General features: G+C 40.9%; 1 protein-coding gene across 3 annotated transcripts in view; it reads right to left on the bottom strand.

The window, feature by feature from the left end:
• The window catches only part of nrxn1a (neurexin 1a), a 59,676-nt gene that overhangs the window by 24,862 nt on the left and 13,773 nt on the right, over positions 1-21,041 (bottom strand). For 2 of the 3 annotated variants that reach the window (XM_062442684.1, XM_062442683.1), the window contains 8 exons: positions 14,451-14,752; positions 13,151-13,174; positions 11,101-11,262; positions 8,927-8,998; positions 8,368-8,592; positions 6,491-6,638; positions 5,132-5,262; positions 3,594-3,846 (listed from right to left, as the gene is read on the bottom strand). In XM_062442684.1, the coding sequence (XP_062298668.1) occupies positions 3,594-3,846; positions 5,132-5,262; positions 6,491-6,638; positions 8,368-8,592; positions 8,927-8,998; positions 11,101-11,262; positions 13,151-13,174; positions 14,451-14,752 (1,317 nt within the window). Of the gene's footprint in view, positions 1-3,593; positions 3,847-5,131; positions 5,263-6,490; positions 6,639-8,367; positions 8,593-8,926; positions 8,999-11,100; positions 11,263-13,129; positions 13,175-14,450; positions 14,753-21,041 lie in introns of all 3 variants that reach the window. The other variant, XM_062442682.1, reaches the window with a different exon arrangement.

Raw genomic sequence — 21,041 nt, 5'->3', positions numbered from 1 at the left:
TTCTTCTTGTATCACTCCATTCCACTCCTACTTTGCTTTCTCTCCCTTTCGCTCTCCCTGTTTCCGTGGGAGACTGTTGGAGCCAAGGCAAAAAACAAGAGAACAGGAAGAGAAGGAGGCCTCATGAATACTGATGAGCTGAGAAGGAGGGAAAGAGAGAGAGAGAGATAGTGTGTGTATGTGTGCGTGCATGTCAGAATAAGTGAGTGAATTTAAGTGTGAACAGAGGAGGGTTTAGTAAAGTGAGAGCAAGAGGAGAGAAAATAGGGACAGAGCAAGACAGAGAGAAAGGAGGGGGAAAAGGGAGAAAAGCTCTTGGCTAAAATGCAAATGAACCCTCATTAACTTGAGGAAAAAAAGAAGGTGGTTGGCCTGTTATATCACAGATAACATAACTAACAGCCACACATACACCCGCCCAAGCGTGCGCGCACACACACACACACACACGTTCCTGATAAGGGAGACAGCTGACTAAATTTTCTACACCACAGCACCTGACTCACTACCAGGCAAATAGAGGAAGGAAGGTTAGAGAGAAGGAAAGTATGGAAGCCCATTTCTGTTGAGAAAAAAAAAAGGGACTTAAGTGCAAAACACACTGGCCGTGTCGCATACCGTTGCATCACTTGATGCCTGTAGCAAACACCAGACAGTACAAACAGAAAAAGAAGATAACAGATAAAGCTGTTTATATTTTATATATCTTTGTTATTGCCGATGATCCCATTAAAAGACCGAAAACAACTACTGTCTGTGGCACTCGGCCCCCAGTAAATTGGTTCCTATTGAAGACATCAATCTTTAAAAATGGGTCACAAATAGATAGCTTCATCTTTAAAAAGACCTCAGTAATTTCCTAGAAGAGCTGGCCATTGTTGTTTTTTGCTAACCTATAACTCAAATAGAAGTGTTTTGGTACCCATTTTATAGCAGTAGGATGGAGTATTTGGTATTGCCCATGTTCATGGTAATAAAGGAATATGTCACCCAGTGCAGCAATGTGGCTACTTGATGTGTGTTTTAAAAGTTTTTGGACAAAAATGGAGGAAAGAACAAGCTAAAAAGTAAATAAGGCTTTGGCTTCACAGATGATTCTTGTTAATAGGATTAGGTTTTCTTCTTGACAAGAAAACTAAAAATCAACAGACTTATCCTTTAAGGTGTGATAGCTGGGATTTACCAATCCTGAGTAAACATGATAAAAATGTATGCTTTTCTAAAGGATTGACGCATGTTGACTGTGCAATCTTGATGCATCAACACTCACCAATACACAAAAAACAAAAGGCGCTGGTGTTTGGACACATTTCATACCCTGTCTGTACTGTAAGTATTAGCTGTCTTTTAAAAAGGTAATAATTTGACTTAGTAAATCTATATTTTGACTTATTATGTCATAGTTTTGACTTATGCACTTATAATTTTGTCCTATTTCATAATTTTGATTCACTACCTCATAATATTGTATTGGTGGTAGTAGTAAGCAGTAAGTATCTCATAATTTCAATTTAGATTCTCATAATTTTGAGTAATTATCTCATAATTTTTCATTTATTTTGGCTACCCATGAGTATGTTTATTCTTGTCATTCCTGAAAAAAAAGGGATATGAACTTAAAAAAAGTTTAAAAAAAGGATGTGTTAAGGGCAAAAGTATGTGGACTAAGACAGTTAGGCTTTTTCATAAGTATTAAGAAATGGAAGACATTTCAATGTGTGTTTGAAAGAAGTATGAACAAAAAATCGGTTGACAGTAGTATTTGTTTTGTATTTAAACATTAAGAGTCATTTACTTTTTTGTCATTCATAACATTCATCTTCTTTTTTTCAATTTCCTGGCCGAAAAATCAGGGCAGTATGAAAAACTATAATCCACCAGTATGAACAGCAAGTGAGCAGGAGGAAATAACTGGAAATGTGTTAAGAGACGTTCAAATGTGACTGTAGAAACATTTCTGTGACTGCTGTTTACTAAACAGAAATCCATCTCGGAGCTTGAGTGTGGCGACCACTTTGTTCATTAAAGAAGAGAGAGGGAGGAACAAAGGAGAGTGAGAGAATGAGGGAGGAGAAAAAAAAAGGGAGGGAGAAACCGCAGGTAGAAGGCGTAAACATGGCCAATCACTCTCTCCATCTGCTTGTCCATCTGTGCTTCCTTTAATCCACTGAACCACCAGTTAGTGACCCCTCAATGCACACAGAGAGGGATGAAGAAAGATATAGAGAGGGAGACGAGTTAAGAGAAAAAGAGAGACGGTGCGTTGCTATGATAAACATACACTGCGGATGTTTGTCCTCCGAAATAAAACATTTTCCTATCAACACCTTTCAGAACTTCTGTGTGTGTGTGTGTGTGTGTGTGTGTGTGCGTGTGTGTGCATATATCTCCTGTTAGATGATAGTACAATCATCAATTGAGACGCGTCAGCAGCTGTGGCACAAACAACATTTCTTCTTTTCTCCTTGTCTGACTCCATCTTGCTTCTTTCAACAGGCCTGTATCAGTCCCTCTGCCAATCTTTCCTACTTTCCATTTCTCTCTCTCGCTCTAACTTCCATACCTTTTCTCATAACTCTCTCTCTCTGTCAGATTTTCTACTCCTGTCTCCCATTCCTCCTCATCTCCTCACCTGCTGTCATATGGCGGTTCCAGCCCGGTGGTTCCACCCTCCTCTGTCACAGCTACCGCTCCCCGCTTTCTACACATTTCCTCTCCCATCGATTCCCAGTCTCTACATCTATAGCAGTCCAATACTCCTGTCTGCAGCTCTGCTTCCTCCCACCTCCTTTCTTTCACCTCTGTTGCTCCTGTCCATTCCCTGCCTCCATCTTACTCTCGATTTTAGATAGAAAATTTGTGTTTCTGAATAGAAACAAGATGTAGCCGAAGAAAGAAAACCTGCTCTATTATTATTTTTCTTGGAAAGCTTGCCCTCAATTTCTATCTCCAACTATCCCTACCTACTTTCTACCTGCCATCCTCTTTTCACTCTCACCTTCCTATTCTCCATGGACCATGGACATAGTGGCAAGGAAGCCTACTGAAAATCAATTTGCAAGCCTTTTTATGTGAATAATGGTTTAGCCACATCTTTATCTGCAATAAATCTTTATGAGGGTACCTTTTTAGCACAAATCAGAGTAAGTGCAATCCAGTTGATGTAATCTGTATTACGATAAGCCTTTTAAAGCAAAACGAGCATAACTTAAAGGTATAATGAATAAAATTTTTATTGCTCAATATAACTGATGATCATAATGTATTTTCTGCGGTTGATGGAGTTATTTCTGACTTTAAAACTTCAGACTTTCCAACCCCACACCATTTGTCTTCTCTCTCTCATCCCTTCAGCATTACACTATATGCTCAAACCAAAAAGCAAGTAATAAAGCTGCTATTATGACTGTATTTTGCATCATGACACATTGTGAATTTCTCACCAAATGTTGCTGTTAAGTAACTGTAATTAGCCAGCTTACTCATTTCTATCACAAAAAACGTAACTTTAGCATTTATGCAAATTACTGTTCAAGCTGCCAGTAGTTCATGCCATTGTTTTTCACTTCCATTTCTCACACTGTGATTCTCACCTCTTTCACAAGAGCGCCCCAGGTAACCCGTCCCAGAGCAGTCGCAGACGTAGCGATTCCATCCCTCCCTGCAGTTGCCATTGTGCTGGCAGGGGTTGGAGAGGCATTGTTTGGGTGGCTCTCTGGAGCACGAAGGCTTGACGCCCACCGCCCTCTGAGCCTCCGCAAGCCGCCGGATGTCTTTACTCTGCCCGTCCACAAACAGGTCTCTGATGCAGCCCACGTAACCGTAGTTCAACAGAGCTGTCCACACCTGAGGAAAAGGTCACGAGTGTTGAGTAGTTTCATTGTGTGCACAGTAACTATTAAACCAGCGATGTAACATCATTATGCAGCTCCTTGGTGGTACATTAAATTCAAAATTAAATTGTGTTTGGCACAATTAACAACGACAACTGCCAGCTTTTTGTAAGATATTTTTGTCATAATTTCACACTGCTGTTGGTTTTTATTTATTTATTCCATACACACATTGTACAAGTCAAGCGTTCCAATTCTATTGCTCATTATATTAAGTAAAAATTTGCTGGAGGTTCTGAAAATTAAAATTAAAACCACTGAATAGTGTGTTTCAGTCCAAATTTCAGTCTAGACTGCAGCCTTGAATGAAAATATGCAACAGCAAAAATGTACTCCTTAGCTATACTGTGTATGTTGTGTTTTACATGTATATTTTATGTCTTAAATTAATATTTACATATATATATATAATCCTAATCCTGTCAATTTTATATTACAATGTAGCTATTTTTAATAACAAAACTTAACAAAAATATCAAAATATCACTCTTCAACGTTTCTCTTTGCTCCTGTTACAAATTATAATAAAAATGACTGATTGGCTTGTAAAATCCCACTGAAACAGAAACAAAAGATATAAACAAATGTAAGAAAAGCAATAAAGACAAATTGGACATCTAAATGACAACAGAGCATAACATGGTGGGAAACGCTCTAGTTTAATCTGTAATGAATTACATCTCTTGTAAATTTTAAGTGTTCAAATATCTGTCATGATTTTTTTTTCTTTTTTCCCCCTTTTCTGCTATACATGTTTTTTTTATTTTATTTGATGTTGTATTGTTTTTATGACTCAGTATTTTTTTAATGACTTGTTGAAATAAAGGGGAAGACTTTGTATATGCCCTCTGGGCTTCTTTCCTCACCTGCACAATTAATATAACTTTTTTTTTTACTGTGTTATATTTTATTGTAACCTCTGTACAAATAAACTAAACAGTGAAAAATACAAATCAGAATTTTGTAGACCTCAATGTGACATCAACAAATGTTTTCCCCCCCTGAACAATCAGCCAAAACCCAAAGACACTCAATTTACCATCATGTAAGATAAGCAAAAGCTGCAAATTCGGCAATTTGAGAGGCTGGGACCATTACATGTTTGTCATTTTTACTTGGAAAATTACTGAAGTAATCATCTGATTACCAAAACAGTGGCAGATTGACTGATTAATCAACTAATCCAGCTTTGTATGTCGCACTGTAGATTTGGACAGACAAACAACATCAAAACACACCTCTGTAGGAAAGATGAGTCCAGCACGGTCCTCAGGTAGTCCTCCGAGATAAAGCGTGTCATCCAGGTCCAGGATCTCACTGTCTCCTGGAGCCGTGTACGCAGTTCGCACACTGTTCACTGAGATGGTTCCTGAATACACCATGAGACATCAAAATAACATCAGCAATCATTATGACCTTCAGTGTGAACATCCTCATCACAATCATCACTGTCATTATCACTGCCGTCATCACCACCACCATTGTGACTGCCATCATCATCATCATCTTTATAATCATTGAAATCGTCGTCATCTTTCCCCCTCTCTTTGTACTCCTCCTCATCATCATCACCACCACCACCCATCACTGCTGTAATCAGAAGTTATGCAAATCCAAAACTACACAGTCCTTAGTCATCAGTTCAGGCATACAGCTTTAAAAGTGCAATGTCCAACATTTTATGGTCAATAAATCATTAATACATTCATTTTTAGACATCAGTACACTTATATTGAAAAAACAAGACCCCCACTGAGAAGACTGGCAGCCTCTCAACAGCACCAGCAGCACCAGCACCAAACCAGCACATCACATATCTCTATTTATCTGTAATTATATTTTACAAACAGTATTTATCATAGGAAGCATGGGATTTATGATAAATGTGGTCATAATTTTGAAAAGCATTATTGAAACTACCAGATGAGAATGAGGAATAGTCTACAGCCTTGCCACTGTATGCCTCTGCAACCCAGTCAAGTTTACATCCATGTCCAAGTTATCACTATATTGACATGCATGATTCCAGTGAATAATTTCCAATGAGAAACCTGCTGTCTTCACTTAAGAGACTATTTTTTACAGAGGAGTACAGAGGACTGATAGAGAGCTTCGTCACATGGTGCAACAATAATAATCTAAAGCTCAACATCAGCAAAACCAATGAGCTTTCAGTGGACTACCAGAGACACGGGAGGCTCCCTATCCTGGCTGTCATCCAGGGAAGAGAAGTGAAAAGAAGCAACAAATTGTAAAAAGATGAATGCTTCACACACATCTTCTTGCTTTGATTATAGGCATAATTGTTGAGGTGATTACACCAGCCCATTAAAATAAATAAAAAATGCTACTACTGTATTTTCATTGTGTTAAAAATGGTCTTTGCAGAACACTTACACTAACCCTAACCCTAACCCAGATTTAAAAACCACAGTTTGAATTCAATACAGACAGCAGGCAGATGGCAGCCAATTGGCTTTGCTTGACCGGTACATACTATAAGATGTTTAAGTAGAATTTAGCCAACTTAATATGCTCCATCTCATTCACATCTCTGGTTAGGGTTAGCAAAAGAGTTGAGAGAGCAGTGAGCGTACCTGAGCGCCCGTCCCTCTGGAAGTCCACATGATACCATTCTCCATCATTGACCTTCCTGTCGATGGCCTTGGTTTTGGTGGTTCCTGATCCCATGTCCAGCAATAAGTACAGATGTCCATCCAGCATCTCGATAGCAAAGAAATCCACCTGTAAGTCAAACAGACACAGCATCAGTATTCTGTATAAAGCAGGGATGTTGATGGCTGGCAATTAAAATACTAATTATAGCTGCAAGTTACAAAAAGGTGATTGGGCTTCAGTGAATCAATTTTTTATCAGGTTTCTTGTGTAAAGTCATTCAGTTTTAGTGGAGAAAAAATAGTATAAAATTGTAATTTTACCAGATTACAATATAATGGCCATTTGTATTTGTGGAAAATAAAGATTTCTACACAGCTTAGAGTCATGATTCTGGTGGTCAATCCCAAATTCTCAGCAACAATTGCAAATCCAGTGGTAATAAATGAAGAGGTACTAGCTGATTAAAATGATAATTAAAGGTAGAATCAGTGATTCTGGAGAAAGATCATTGATATTTAAACTAAACACCCAAACAAATGTGCCAATCCCTTGCCAAGGCAACAACCAAAAGAGAAATATGGAAGGATCCAGATCAATGTGTTCCTCTTACACATTGTCAAGAGTGGAAAAATGTTCATTTCATGTGAGCACCACAGTCCATCCACACTTTCTGCCTCTCTGCGGCCTCCCCACTTCTCACTCAACCAGCGTTCAGCATCTCTGTCTACAGAGCTCAGAGGACAACGGCTGATGGATAGCAGAAATTTACAGAACCAAAAGAGTTTGCTTGCCGACTCCATGGGAAGAAATTGACAGTGTTTCTATTTACTGATTAATTGATTTTATTTCCCCTGCCCACCATAGCGAGTGAATCTGCCTGTAGTGAAACAGATAAGCTCACAGACAGACATTGATCAATCAATGTGGATACAGTTAATAAGTTCAAAAAGTATATACAGCAGGATATTTGTGTGATTTAAACAGCTGTCTACCCAGATTACGCTTCACTGAACACGACAGAAATAGACTTGGAGCATAATCCTAGATACATGTCACTTGCGTGCGTATCTGCTCCATGAGATGCATAAATGAAAGACGTCAAAGGCGCTTCTATGTGAATTGGCCTATCTCTCTTTCTAGTTCATGTGGATGCTGGAGATGGGAGACTGTCATGTCCTCACACAGACAGCTGCTATGGTGACTTCCTCATGTCCTGTGCACAAACATGAACCAGATGCTGATTTGCTGGAATAGTCTTGTTTTTTACTATTTACAGAGCAGTGTTGTGTATTAACACTGGATTTTTTTTCATCACACACACAGAATAGACTGTGAGGAGATATTTGCTGAATTTGACAAAAATGTGTGCTTAAGAACCTTTCTACAGAATCACTGATTCCATCTTTAAAAGCACAAAGTCTGGCAGCCATCTTTGGTTGTAAGTGGACAAAGCAAAATCTGATTTGATAAAACAACAAATCACAAAAGAGTTTTCATTTAATAGCTATTATAAGTTATAATTAAAAAATAAAATAAAATATATATATAAAAAAAACTGAGCTACTTTATCATTAGCCCCAACATTTTAGTCACTTTGTGTTTAGTGCTAATTAGCAAATATTATCATCAATATTATCAAAGCTAAAGTGAGATGGTGAACATGGTAAACGTAATACCTACTAAACACCACCATATTAACATAGTCATTGTGAGCATATTAGCAGGCCCATTAGCATATAGCAGCCTTACAGAGCTGCTTGCAAGGCTGTAGACTCTGACTCTTGTTCCTCTTAGTTTTAAGTTTTTCCTTTAAAAAACCCCCAAAACAAAACAAACTACATTGTATATTTTTGACCTTGATAGTAGGAGGTGTGCGGGGGTCCTTTCGTTGCAGCTGTCTGGGTTTGCCGTGACTGAAGAGCATCAACCCGTTGGGCTCTGTGGTCCTGAAGTCGAATGAGATGGATCCTGCCTTCTTTGCTGACCACTTGCTCAGTGCCACGAAAGATTCTGGGGTGTCAAAGGTCACGGGGTCCAGCGTTGCTACGCTCTCGCACTTAAAGGACACCACCCCACTTACCTGGGGCAGGTAGAAGAAAAAGAAATGTTTAGAAGATCTAGCATTTGAAAAATGTGGTGCTTAGTCTAATGTCCAGTGGATATCAAGACTAAAATGGTCCCTTTGTAGTCTTGGATTGAAATATAGCCAGATCCTCCTGGCTGTGAACTGAGTAAAAGACAAAAGCTTGTGGCTACCTCTCAAAAATATAATCCCATTTACTGAGTGGTGATTTTCTTCAAATCCCTACGGTACGGCTGACAGGAGGTTGTGATACAAAAAGATGACTGTGTTGCGTGTATAAGAGGATAATGTGTTGTCTGGCTCAAGTTGAACACGCTGTTAAAATGCATACCTTCATCTTTGGGTCTCCCTGTTTAGCCAGTCTAGACAGCTCCAACCGTACATCATTGTTCTTGTACACCACCTTCAGGGGAAGAAATTGAAGGGGAAAGGATGAATCATGAAGTCACCTTTGAATTAAACACAAAGCTTTTCCTTCACTTTTGACGGATGCGCCCTTTCCTTAGATTCCTTTTAAATACTCATGCTGTGGTACATAATTGGACAACTGCAAGTTTTCTTTATTTAACTCAGTATCTCATTACAATAATCAAAAAAGAATGCAAAAAGGGAAAAGATGCTTTGATTAACCCTTTCAGAAATCACAAAGAGAATGTTGAAGAGATGAACAAGGGATGAGGCATCCATTAATCTTCCGACCCAGGAAACATGTTTTTTTATTCAAATGTTCGCATATTTTCATATGAAAGCGACTACCTTAAGACCAGTAAGCCACTCCAGCCTCATCTCTTGATAACTCCCATTTGTCCCTGCCACTTGCATGATCGCGTTTACTCTCTCCCTCTTTTTCGCTTTTCTTTTTCTCTCCTTTTCCTGACACAGTACGCTCTCTGACTGAGCAGCGAGTGTAAAGAGTGTGCTTGTGCTGAGCATTTTGATGTTGAGAGAGACGAGCACACACAGGCTCAGCTTTATTAATCCAGACCTCTCTCTATGACCTGTGAGCAACTTGGCAACATCGCAGAATTTCTCTTCTGCACTGGCTTTTCACCTCTGTTTTTAGATTTTTGTGTATCATGTGCTTTTATCTCGGTGTGTAGGGCAACGAGGGTGATTCTTGCATATTCAAGTGCTGCAAGTGTGCAAAATGGTGTTGGTGTGTGGGTGTGTGTGTGTATGAAGGAGTGTTCCTGCGCCGCATCAAATGCACAAAATTGTTACAGCCATGATCTTTCATGCGCGTGATTCACTGCATACATCTTAATTTGCTCACATGGATTATCATATCATCGTATTAAATATGTAAATGTGCCAGTGGAGGGTTCACTTTGACAGAGGCAGCCTCATTTAAACACCATCAGTCTTAATGAAGCAACACAGAGTGCATTCACCACTGATACAGATAGCTCTCTGTTTGGCACATCATCTGTCGGCTTGTTTGGTTATTTGTTTATGCCTCTGTGTGAGTCTGTGGGAATGAAAGCGAGACTCAGACAGGGTATGTATATTATGGGTGTGAGGAAGTATTTGAGAGTTTTTTGTGTCAATGTGCTGTATAGGCATACATGCAATATGTTTATTTGTGCTTGGCTATTTGTATCTGTGTGTGTTTTCATGGGTATATTTATGCATTCTTGCTCATGTATGCGCATGCACACATCTGTGTATATAGCACATGCTGGGATTGTGTTTATGTGTACATGCATGTGTAAGAGTGTGTTTTTATCAGCGTGCCATGTGAGTTTTTGTTGTTGCAGTGTTGTGGCCCATTTCAAGCACAGCGGATGGATGGAGCGTCTCTGTGGCGTAGCTAATTAGCATGTTAGTGCTTAGTGCTGTATCTACTCCCTCAACGACACTCATCACTGATTCTCTCTGATGCTAGGGAGGGTGTGTGTGTCTGGGACTGTTTCTGTGAGTCTGCCAAATGGAAGCATTTCTGTGTGTGTGTGTGTGTGTGTGTGTGTGTGTGTGTGTGTGTGTGTGTGTGTGTGTGTGTGTGTGTGTGTGTGAGTGTGTGTGTGTGTGTGTGTGTGTGTGCTTTATAAAATAATGTGTGTAAAATATTTGCGTGATGCGTGACAGAAAGGAAAAAAGTAAAGGAGAAATAAAGAACAGAGTAAGAGAGAGACAGACTGGTGTTTTTTTCAAAACCCGAGTGTCAAAATCTGTGCAGCAATACTTGAATCATGTATCGACTTTCATTGGAATCGCAGTGAAATAAAATGATCATTGTGTTTATTGTTTCTGAGCAACATATGCTATTGAAGCTGTTGTTTCATATGTGTTCACAGTTTTGTGTGACAATTCATGTGATTTTATACACCTTTATTATAGTTATTATATCTATTCACTTGAATGGTACAGTCTGGGACTGTATGTTGTATAGGAGAAATATTGTTATTAATGTTATTAATTTCAACCATTTCGCCCAGCCCTAGTATGGGTCTTTAATTGTGTTTTCTATGTGCAGGTTCACGCATATGAATCATGCTTTCATCCCACCTCTTTAAGACAGCCCATGAAGTTATTGCTGACTGGAGAACCAGGGAGGTCAGCGGTGCTGGGGCTCCCACCCACGTAGAAGAAGTCGTCAGAGCCCAACATGGTGTAGTCCTCCTGGGTGTAGCCCGTGGTGGTCAGGATGCCGTCCACAGATATGGTCACCTACACAACAAAGCACAGGGAAAGGACACGCTATATACTCACACCAAAGGCAGCGCTAAGCGCTAGCTAGGCGCTGACCAGCCAAATTAGCCCCCGTTATTCTGGCAACCAATGTGTATGCATTCTGGTGGGGAGAAGGCCTAATTGGTTTTGGGAATTGGCCAGTTGTGTTGTTGGGACTATGATTCGTGTGGTTGGATCAGTTCTAATTGTGTGGTGTAATTGCGTAGTGCTGCCTCTTGCCTTTGCTGGAATTACTGGCATTGGGAATAAGTTGCTATACACTTATAAATGCCAACTTCCAGATTTAACATTCTGCCTACAGTTAGTAAAACAGTCTGTAGCCACAGCTACCACTTGTACACTCTAACGGGAGTCATACTGTGTGATCTGCCTACCTCAGCCTATCTGTCAATAGTACGATTATTGTAAAAGAAGACAAATAGAGCTTGAGTGAAATAAATAACCGTTTACTGCTATCCAAAGTTTCAATACTGCAATTGATGGGCCGTGGATCGTGTCCACACCAAGGCCACTTCTTGAAAGCCAGTTGGTTATTCTGTCACGGCATAGGATAGTTCTGTTCTTGCTTTAGGAAACATACCTAGTTCGTGCAAGGTTACACTACAGTAAAAGGTTAGCTTCGCCTGCTACAAGTACGCTGATTCAGCCTTTAAACAATTTCCTTGTGTGTCTCCCTAATCCTAACCCTAAAGTGGACAATACAATTTGATTTACTTCCTAACAACTTTCCTCAGTGATCCCCCTAAAATGACACTGGAGTTGTTTTCCTTATAATTTAGTCAGCCCATTCTGCCTTATAATAGCCTGTATCAGGACATACAGCTGACTGCCAACCCTGTCACACATAACAGTTATTGGTACGTTATCACCCTGAAGTTCCCTTTCACTAATGGTGCTTATCATCGCCAGGCAAACTTGCCCAGCCAGGCAGGTGTTAGTAAAGTCTCTGCAGGCTTCTTCGTGCCACACACAAGGTGTTAGTACTATTTACTTGTTAGTAGTTGTTAGTTATTGCACTGCTGGCAGCCATAGCAGTGTTTCATGTGTCAGGCCAAGCTGTGTTGGGTTACTGAGGTTAGGGTTAATGATTGCAATGCTGTTAGAAGTTGTGATGATGTTATGTTAGTGTCTTGTTAGGGTGAGTTGCAATGATGGTGTTAGTTTGTGGTCAAGGGGGTTTGTTAGATTAACAAGTCTGAATGAGATGACACACTGACGAACACACACATATTGATGTACACACACGCACAGGTGTTAGATGGGTTGCGGCTCATTCCACGCACACACACATACATACACACGCACACACATAGATAAATATATAAACATGCAGCCTGTTCCTCTCTCTGCATGCAACCACCAACAAAGAGGACACAGGAGATTAAAAGAACAACAGATGAGACTTGAATCAGAGGCACCATGAAGACCATGCAGTGGCAGAGTGGAAGACGAAAAATCAAAAGAAGAAAAAAAAAAGAGGGGAAGGAGGAGCCTCTCTATCCATTTTTACGGACCAGTCAGAGAGGGGATGGGTTTCTGGGTCACACCATGCAGGAAGGGGTGGGGGGAGGTGGGGCTCGCCACTTGCGTGCAGGTGAGGGATGAGCCAATCAGAACACCCCTACATGTCAGTCACAGAGTGATGGGGTGAAAAAACGGGAGAGAAAGGGAGGATTTAAAGAAAAAAGTGGTTGGCAAAGACGGGGGTGGGGGCGGGGTTTTTTAAGCGTAAATATTACCAACCGCATTTATCCTTTTATTGGTTTAGTTTTGATGTCTATGGTTCAAAAGGAAATAGACACGGGGCAAACCCAAACTAAGAAACAATTAGAATGATATCTACCGAACAATGGAGTTTGTTTACCATAGCGTGTCCAATGCCTGAGTGCTTTGTAGGAGAGGGGGAGAAAGGAAAGCAAAAAACTGTGAACAGAACAACTTCGGGAACAAAAAAAGGAAAGCTAGAAGGCCTCTGGTGAGGTTAGTAGGTTGGTTGGAGTGGTTTCGCTAGGAGAAGGGCACAGGTTAGGTTAGTAGAATGAATCATTCCATGGATGGTGGTTAGTTTCACTAGCAGGTTAGTAAAGTTAGTAGTCAAGTTAGTAGTACACACAGGCAAACGGTAGAGGCAGGGCAAAGGTGGATTACAAGCACCCGAGTGCTCGTGACCCTCAGTGTTCTCTAATTCACTCTTTCTCTCATTCAATCACTCACCCACACACTCACTCGTACACACACACACACACAATTGAAAAAGCACTCACCTAGAGCTGAAAGCAGTGCTGGTCTGGTGGTTAACCCACTGTAAACTAAGACCAAAACCTCAGGTATTTTCTTCCTACCACAGCATCATTGCAGTTGGACAACAGACCACTGACCGTAGCTTCTACATTGATTAGTTTCTTGCTGCGGATTATAGTCTTTTCTGCTGCCCACAGCCCCTGAAACATCTGCAGCAGTCACTGTGGTTCACCAAAGTCAGATACACACTGAAATGACTTAACAGGCATTTGAAATTAGGGCTGTAACTAAGGTCTACTTTTCATTTCCTGATTATTCTTCAAATTAACCAATTAATCAGTTAGTCTATAAACTGTCAGAAAACAGTCGAATATTCAAATCAATTTCCCGGAGTCCAAGGTAAAGTCTTCAAATTGCATGTTGTGCTAAAGATTGCATGTGTGTGAGTTCCCTCTAGTGACTGACTCCTTCCCTCCCAGCATGTTAATTAAGAGAGTCTGAAAACAGAGACTGTCAGAAAACAGTCGAATATTCAAATCAATTTCCCGGAGTCCAAGGTAAAGTCTTCAAATTGCATGTTGTGCTAAAGATATTCTATGTATAATTATATAAACCAAAGAAGAGAAGCAAATATTTGCGTTTAAAACACTGAAACAAGCAAATGTTTGCTTGATAAATTCCTTGAAAAATTCATAAAAATGTTCAAACCTGTTGCCAATGAATTTTCTGTTGATTGCTTATCATTTCATCACATACAATCCATCCATCCTTTCATCTACTACTTGCCATTTTTATCTCTCTTCCTATAGCCATTTTTCTCCTTCAAGCCGTGTTAACATCGCTGTATCTAATTTTACATCTCTCCTCTCCTCTCCTCCTCTTTGCTCGGTCGCTCACTCTTCCATCCCCTGCTGTCTGGTTACCTGTCTCAGGTTGCGGGTGACTTTGACATCGTGCCAGGCGTTGTCGTTGAACTTGCCGTTGACGGGCTCTACCAAGGCCTCGAAGGCCCCGGAGCCGAGGTTGATGACAAGCGACACAGCACCGTTCTTCAGTGCCAGGTTGACGTAGTCGGCTGACTTGCCGGTGTGCAGCATCAGGCCGTTGCGCTGCAGCGTCTTGAAGGAAAGTGTGATTTCATCGCTGCTAGACTGGATGGGGTTGGGCGACAGGTCATAGCAGAAATACTCAGAGCCCTTGAAGGTGGCAACATACTCCTCGCGAGCTGAGAGAAAAAAAGGTGAAAGAGGAGGAAAAAAAAAAAAAAAGAAGAGTGTTGAGCCATCACACTATTGTACATTGTCATAATGATTAGTACAATAGCTATGTTGCTTCTTCCCACACTGCTCTTCACAATATGCTCAAAGATGATAAAATGGTGGGTGTTCATCAGAGCCAGCCGAGTAAAACAAAGCTTAGCTGGGCCTGGTTAAATTTGACTCGGATGTGCAGTACAAAACATATTGTTTAAGATGCTGAAAATGTTGTTATTGTCAGGCAAAGCCTCACTGATTCCAGCACTTGGAAGAAACACTTCCTTCCATACCTCTAATCGTACCATGGAATGGTGTGTAAACAAGCTTTGATCACTCATGTGGGTTGGAGATTAAACAGTGTGGATGCGAGAGAGACAGTCGTGAGTCTGTGGCATTCCAAACTTGTTATGAAACCTGCCATCCTCTCTTTTGAGAGAACAGCTGTGCTGGCAGTCTGAGGTGATGTGGTCTTGTTTGACAACATGGCTCATTTCATAATGTTCGTCAAATGCCAGAAAGTGTGTGTCGATGCATGTATGTACAGTATCAGGAGAGGTCAGAAAGGTTATGAGAAAGATGGCAACAACCGACGATGAAGATGGAGAACAATAGCCTGTAAGCATCACGGCAGCCGCAGCAGGCAGGATTGGCCAGTTAGAATTCAGACAGGCAGACAGCCAATAGCAACTTACCTTGCACACCCTTAGTGACCCCCAAGGACACTAGACCAAGGTTTTGCAATCCATCATCCTTAAGCTCACACTCTCTTATCTACTCTCTCACACCTTCTCACACACAAGTGCACAGCCACATAAGCGAGCTGAGGAACAAATATGCACACCTACACACACATCTGCGTTCAAAAAATGATCGTACTATTGTGCCGGCATACACAAGCAGGGGCGACATTATCTGTCTACTTCACACCCATCCCCCCAAAGCGTCACCCTTCCTCCGCATCCGCTCCAGTATTCTCCTCACCACCATCCTTATATCTCTCTCACACCTCCCTTCTAGCTTCACGCCACCACTCCTCTCCGCACTTCTTGTTGGCCTCTTTTTCTCGGCTCTATGGAGCCTCTGGCATAACCACCATCTTGTAGTTCCCAATAATGAGGAGAACAGAGGGGAATTTAACACACACTAGGTCAGGCTGGAGCAAGACAGACACTCGGTAAGGAACCGCTGGAGAGAAGGGAGGGGGGGAGTTGCCATGTAATGAATAGACTGAAGTGTAATAGGTTATTAAGGTAGTGAGAGGCAGAGAGAAGAGTGCTGAAATGGAATCGGCCGCACTTGAATGAATATAACACAGAGAGAATAATGAGAAGGAAAAAGTGAGAATATATCACAATTCAGAGAGCAATCGTGGCAAATTGTCTTTCTTTGCTTCAGTTGCATGAAAAAAACTTGAGTATGAATGCCAATATGAGTGAGAAACAACACGTTGTTTGCCAGCATGTGTGTGAGTTCCCTCTAGTGACTGACTCCTTCCCTCCCAGCATGTTAATTAAGAGAGTGTGTGTGTGTGCATGTGCCTCGAAAAGAAAAAGAAAAATGTGTGCAACTTTGCGCTCAAGCACGTGAATGTGTATGTGTGAGTGGACAAGTATATGCTTTTTATGTGTGCATGAAATGTGCGGGGGTGTGGGTGGGTGCTGGTCTCTGTAAATATTGGTGTATTGCTGTCAGAAAAGCTATTACCAACTCAGGGCCTCGGGCTAGTCTTTACTGAGAGGAGCGAGAGCGAAGAGGAGGAGGAGAGAGAGACACACAAAAACACACACACTGATGCACACATAGACGCAGAAAGAGCAGCCACAAAAACGCTAACACAATCGCATACACGCACTGACACACGCAAGCAGACACGCAGACAAATGTAGATGAGGTGGCAGAGCGGGGGGGGGGGGGGGGGGGGGGCGACCAAGTTGCTCACAATGAGAACACACGCAGCCGTCCGGCAGCATTCTAGCAGTAATTTACAGAGGTGCCATTAGGTTTCAGTGTGGTGCTCCACCATTCTGTTGCTAATTTACAGACATGTCATTAGAGCAGACAGGAGCACATAAAGCATCTCTGCATCGATCTGGAAGCTCTGGCCCACAAACACTTGCTCCTTGTTCTATTACATCACACGCACAACAGGCGCACACACACACACACATCCAAATCAGGCAGGAAAATGGCAAACAGAATGTAGGACATAGCTGTGTGTCATGTATGCATGTACTCAAGAGTGGAGAGACATACCTAAAGCACACAAACGTGCGCACAGAAACACACACACATGCACGCGTGCGCTCACACTCTCAAGTGGGCAGGTTGGAGTGGATCTGTTGTAGCTCAGATTAATGGAGTGAGTCAGTATTAGCTCAGAGTAAACAGTGAGACAGACACTGACATACACACCACATGTCACACTTCATCCTGTGGAGAGCACTGTCGATCAAAGCGCGGGAACAGGAGAGTGGAGGAGTGCAGTGAAAGAGGGAGGGAACAGAAAGGAAAAATATTTCTTTTTTGCTGAGCACTACTATGTTATGGTTTTTTTAACACTATGTTTTTATTTGTTTCACTGCTGTAATGGTTTCTCGTGGGCTGTTTGTGTGCTGGATGTGATGTCTGACTGAGAATGAATTTATTTTTTTATCCTGATGACTAAATATAGTAAGTAAATCGAGGAAAGGACAGAAATTCTTTCAAGCTAGTTACTTTAATTTCTTTATCATTTTTTTGACTTGTGTAATTGATTCTTGCTGATGCACAATTGTCGGTTTTTTGTTTCAACACTACAGTCCAGTGCATATTTCAGTCAATTAGTTGATTAATTGATTCACTTGACAAGCTGTACTGCATCTAGGGTTTGACTTAAAGGAATTTTTTTATTTTTTGATCTCTCCTAGATCACTCGATTAAATAAAGCTCGTAAAGGAAAGGAAATTCTTTGAAATAATTTCTAAAATATTCTATTTGCTTTGGAAGTTTTAAAGCTTTACAATCAGATTTTTACTCATATTTCTAAATGTTTCATTTTTTTTATTGTCACTTGACTTTTGGTTATCTGACCTTCTTTTTTTCTTTTTCTTTTTTTGTAAATCTCTTAATTTCTTTCCTGTATGCAGGTTTAGTAGTTGCACATAAGACTCCACAGCTGGAACAATTAGTTGATTACTCTAACAGATTAGTCAATTAACTGAAAATGAACATACAACAATTACAACACAACAAAGGAATTTATTTATCATTTGAATCATTGATCAAGAAATGTATGATGCCAAACAGCTGTGGGTCTGAAATATGAGGATTTGCTGCCTTTCTCTTGCAGCTTAATTGAATATCTTTAGACTAGTGGTCGGATAAAACAAGCAATTTGAAAACATCTGTTTAGCATCTGAGAAATTCTTTTTTTCACATTTGACCTGTTATAAATAGTTAATTGGTGAATGAAAATACCAGTTAGTTGCGGCCCTATCTCACTTAACATGTTTTTTTCCCCCTTAGTTTTCCCTTGAAAAATACATTTTTGTCACATCGAGACAACCTGATTAAATTAAAAGAGAGGAAAAGAAAAGAAAGGAGGAAAGGGGGCAGGAAGAAGGGAAAACAGGGAGTTATGAAACAAGGTAGGAAATAAATATGCTAGCAAATAGTCACAAAAATAAGAAAAAAATGAACTATGCAGGCTACAGGGAGAGTTAGAATTGAGACAAAAAGGGTGATTGGCGTTAGACCTTACTACTCTAATGAATAAAGCAGTCTACAGGGAGGCAGAAAGGAAGAGAAAGAGAAAGAGAGAGAGAGTGAATAACTGATCTGATGGCTGCTGCTGCTGGGACCAGCTGCAACTGTACCGCCCCTCCAACGATCAAACACACATCACTTGGATTTCTCGGTGTGTTTGTGTGCATATGGCGAGTGTGAGCGTGCGCGTCTCATATGGCTTTGTCTCTTCTCATGGGTCTCCTCCTCAACATTTCACACACTAATTTGTCATTTCCATGGCAACCCCGTGTTACAGGGGCTGCAGCAAATATGAATGTGTTCGTGCATGTGTGTGTTTCAGGGAGCGAGAGAGAGGGAGAGAGAGAGAGAGAGAGAGAGAGAGAGAGAGAGACAGGAAGCGAGATGGAGAACGAGGGTGAGAGAGAGAAAGAGTGATTGAGTGAACAGTACATTATCATGGACAGCTGTACTGAATCAAAATGGCGGATGGAGGCTGGGAGCACATCAGGGGAGCCTACATTATACAGCACCTGATAGAGGGAGCAGGGTGGAATGAAGCGGGGTAGAGAAAAGGAAAAAGATGCACGGGGGGAATTTGAAAGATGAAGGGGGAAAAAAAGAAGGAGAGATGGAGAGACTCATTGAAATGACTAACACAAAATGGAAGAGAAAAAAAAGAAAGAGGAGACAAGGAAAGGGAGTGGCAGAGAGGGAGGAATGGATGGATAGCTGGAGAGAACGAAAGAGAGAAAAATGCTGGTGTATCTAAATCCTAGTGTAGCAAGCCTCAATCATGGCAGCCCTGTCATTCTGGAGATAGCACACTGCAATTCCCCTGCACCTCGTTTTTAGCCCACCATGCAGTTCTGCTATCAGCTCCCCTCAGACTGTCTACACACACACACACACACGGCATAAACTCAAACATCCTGCATGAAGGCATCCCTCCTTACGTAATAACAGACAGGTGGATTAACTATGCACTTGTACAGTATACAGATAGATGACCAGGGTAGGAAATGTATGCAAATGTATGCAAACATATGCATAGTCTCCATATTAACTTAAAAGTGCGAAAATCCATACAGCCAAGTTCACTAAGGGCTATGACTGCTGTCTCCATCTCTATTCGGTGATATACAGCATCTGGCTTTGAAAGCGATTGGGCTATCACATCACAGCCAAGGGAGCAATACTGTAGAGGAGGATATTACTGTCAGGACACAAGTGACAGATTGGTTGTCGCAACGTTGATCTCTTATTCCGTTTTCTGTGTTGTTGTTGTTAAATTGAAGGCGTTCATGCCCAAAATGAGACGTGCAGTAAAACAAATGTGACGCCAGTTCTGACGAAAAATCTTTCACCCTCGTTGTTAAATGATGATTCAATTAGTCGCAACGTGTAAATTAATCAGCAACCAGTTTTTTGATAAGTTAAGACTCATTTGTGACGCATAAAGTAAATTGAAGAATAAGTTGAACAGCATCTAGTTTTGAGGATGTCACACTTGACTCTGTGAACGATGAATAAACTACAGGGCTGCCACTAACAATTATTTTCATAAATTACTCATTCACTATTTCCTGGATTCATCAGTATCTCAATAAGTGATGTGATCTTACGTCCAACTAACAAAGTCATATGAAGACAGTTAATAGTGGCAAATGAACACATTTTTTATACTGACTGACTCATCGACTAATTAAAAAAATGACTGGCGCATGAATCAATATTGAAAATATGTTTTAGTTGCTGTTAGTCTTTTTTCCCCATTGATACAACACTACATCATATTTTAAATGGTTACTTCCTTAGAATTTAATTTTAAGCAAAAGCAGTGAACAGAAGACTTCACGCCATTATGTTCAATCTTTTATTTCGTGTCCCTTTTTGTTTCTTTTTTATCTATGCTCATCTTTCTCTCGCTCTCCCTCTGTCTGTAACTCGAATTTGGCCTTCTCTCTGGTACCCAGGGAAACCGGCTTGTTTCCATGACAATGTCTGCAGGCAGAACAGTGTATTTGTCTTAAGCTGGATAAGATCAGAGTCAGTTTCATCCCTTTTAGACACACATACACCCGCACAGGCGAGCACACCAACACATGTACTGTAAGTGTGTAATGTGCATGTGTGCATACAGGCTTCAGGCAGCCAGGTTAAATAAACCGACAACAACAAATAACACTGCTCAAGGTTTGGATGCATGTAATTTCACACATATCCACCCATGCACACACACACACACACACACACACACACACACACACACACACACACACACACACACACACACACACACACACACTGCACCGTCACACAAGCATGCCTAATGAAACCCTTTTTACAGCAGGTTGTTAACAAATAACAAGAGCATAAAGGGATTTTTTCATAAAGGTAATGTAATGGGTTTTTAATGAATGCTGTGGCTATTTCAGTTGCTGTAGTTATGCCAGACAAGTACCAAAAGAAAGCGTTTCGAGGTGTGTGTGTGTGTGTGTGTGTGCATATTCATTTGTTCACGTGTTTGTTCTT

The sequence above is a fragment of the Scomber scombrus genome, chromosome 21, assembly GCF_963691925.1.
Source record: "Scomber scombrus chromosome 21, fScoSco1.1, whole genome shotgun sequence".
Lineage (NCBI taxonomy): Eukaryota > Metazoa > Chordata > Actinopteri > Scombriformes > Scombridae > Scomber > Scomber scombrus.
This window is presented reverse-complemented; position numbering and strand designations above follow the sequence as displayed.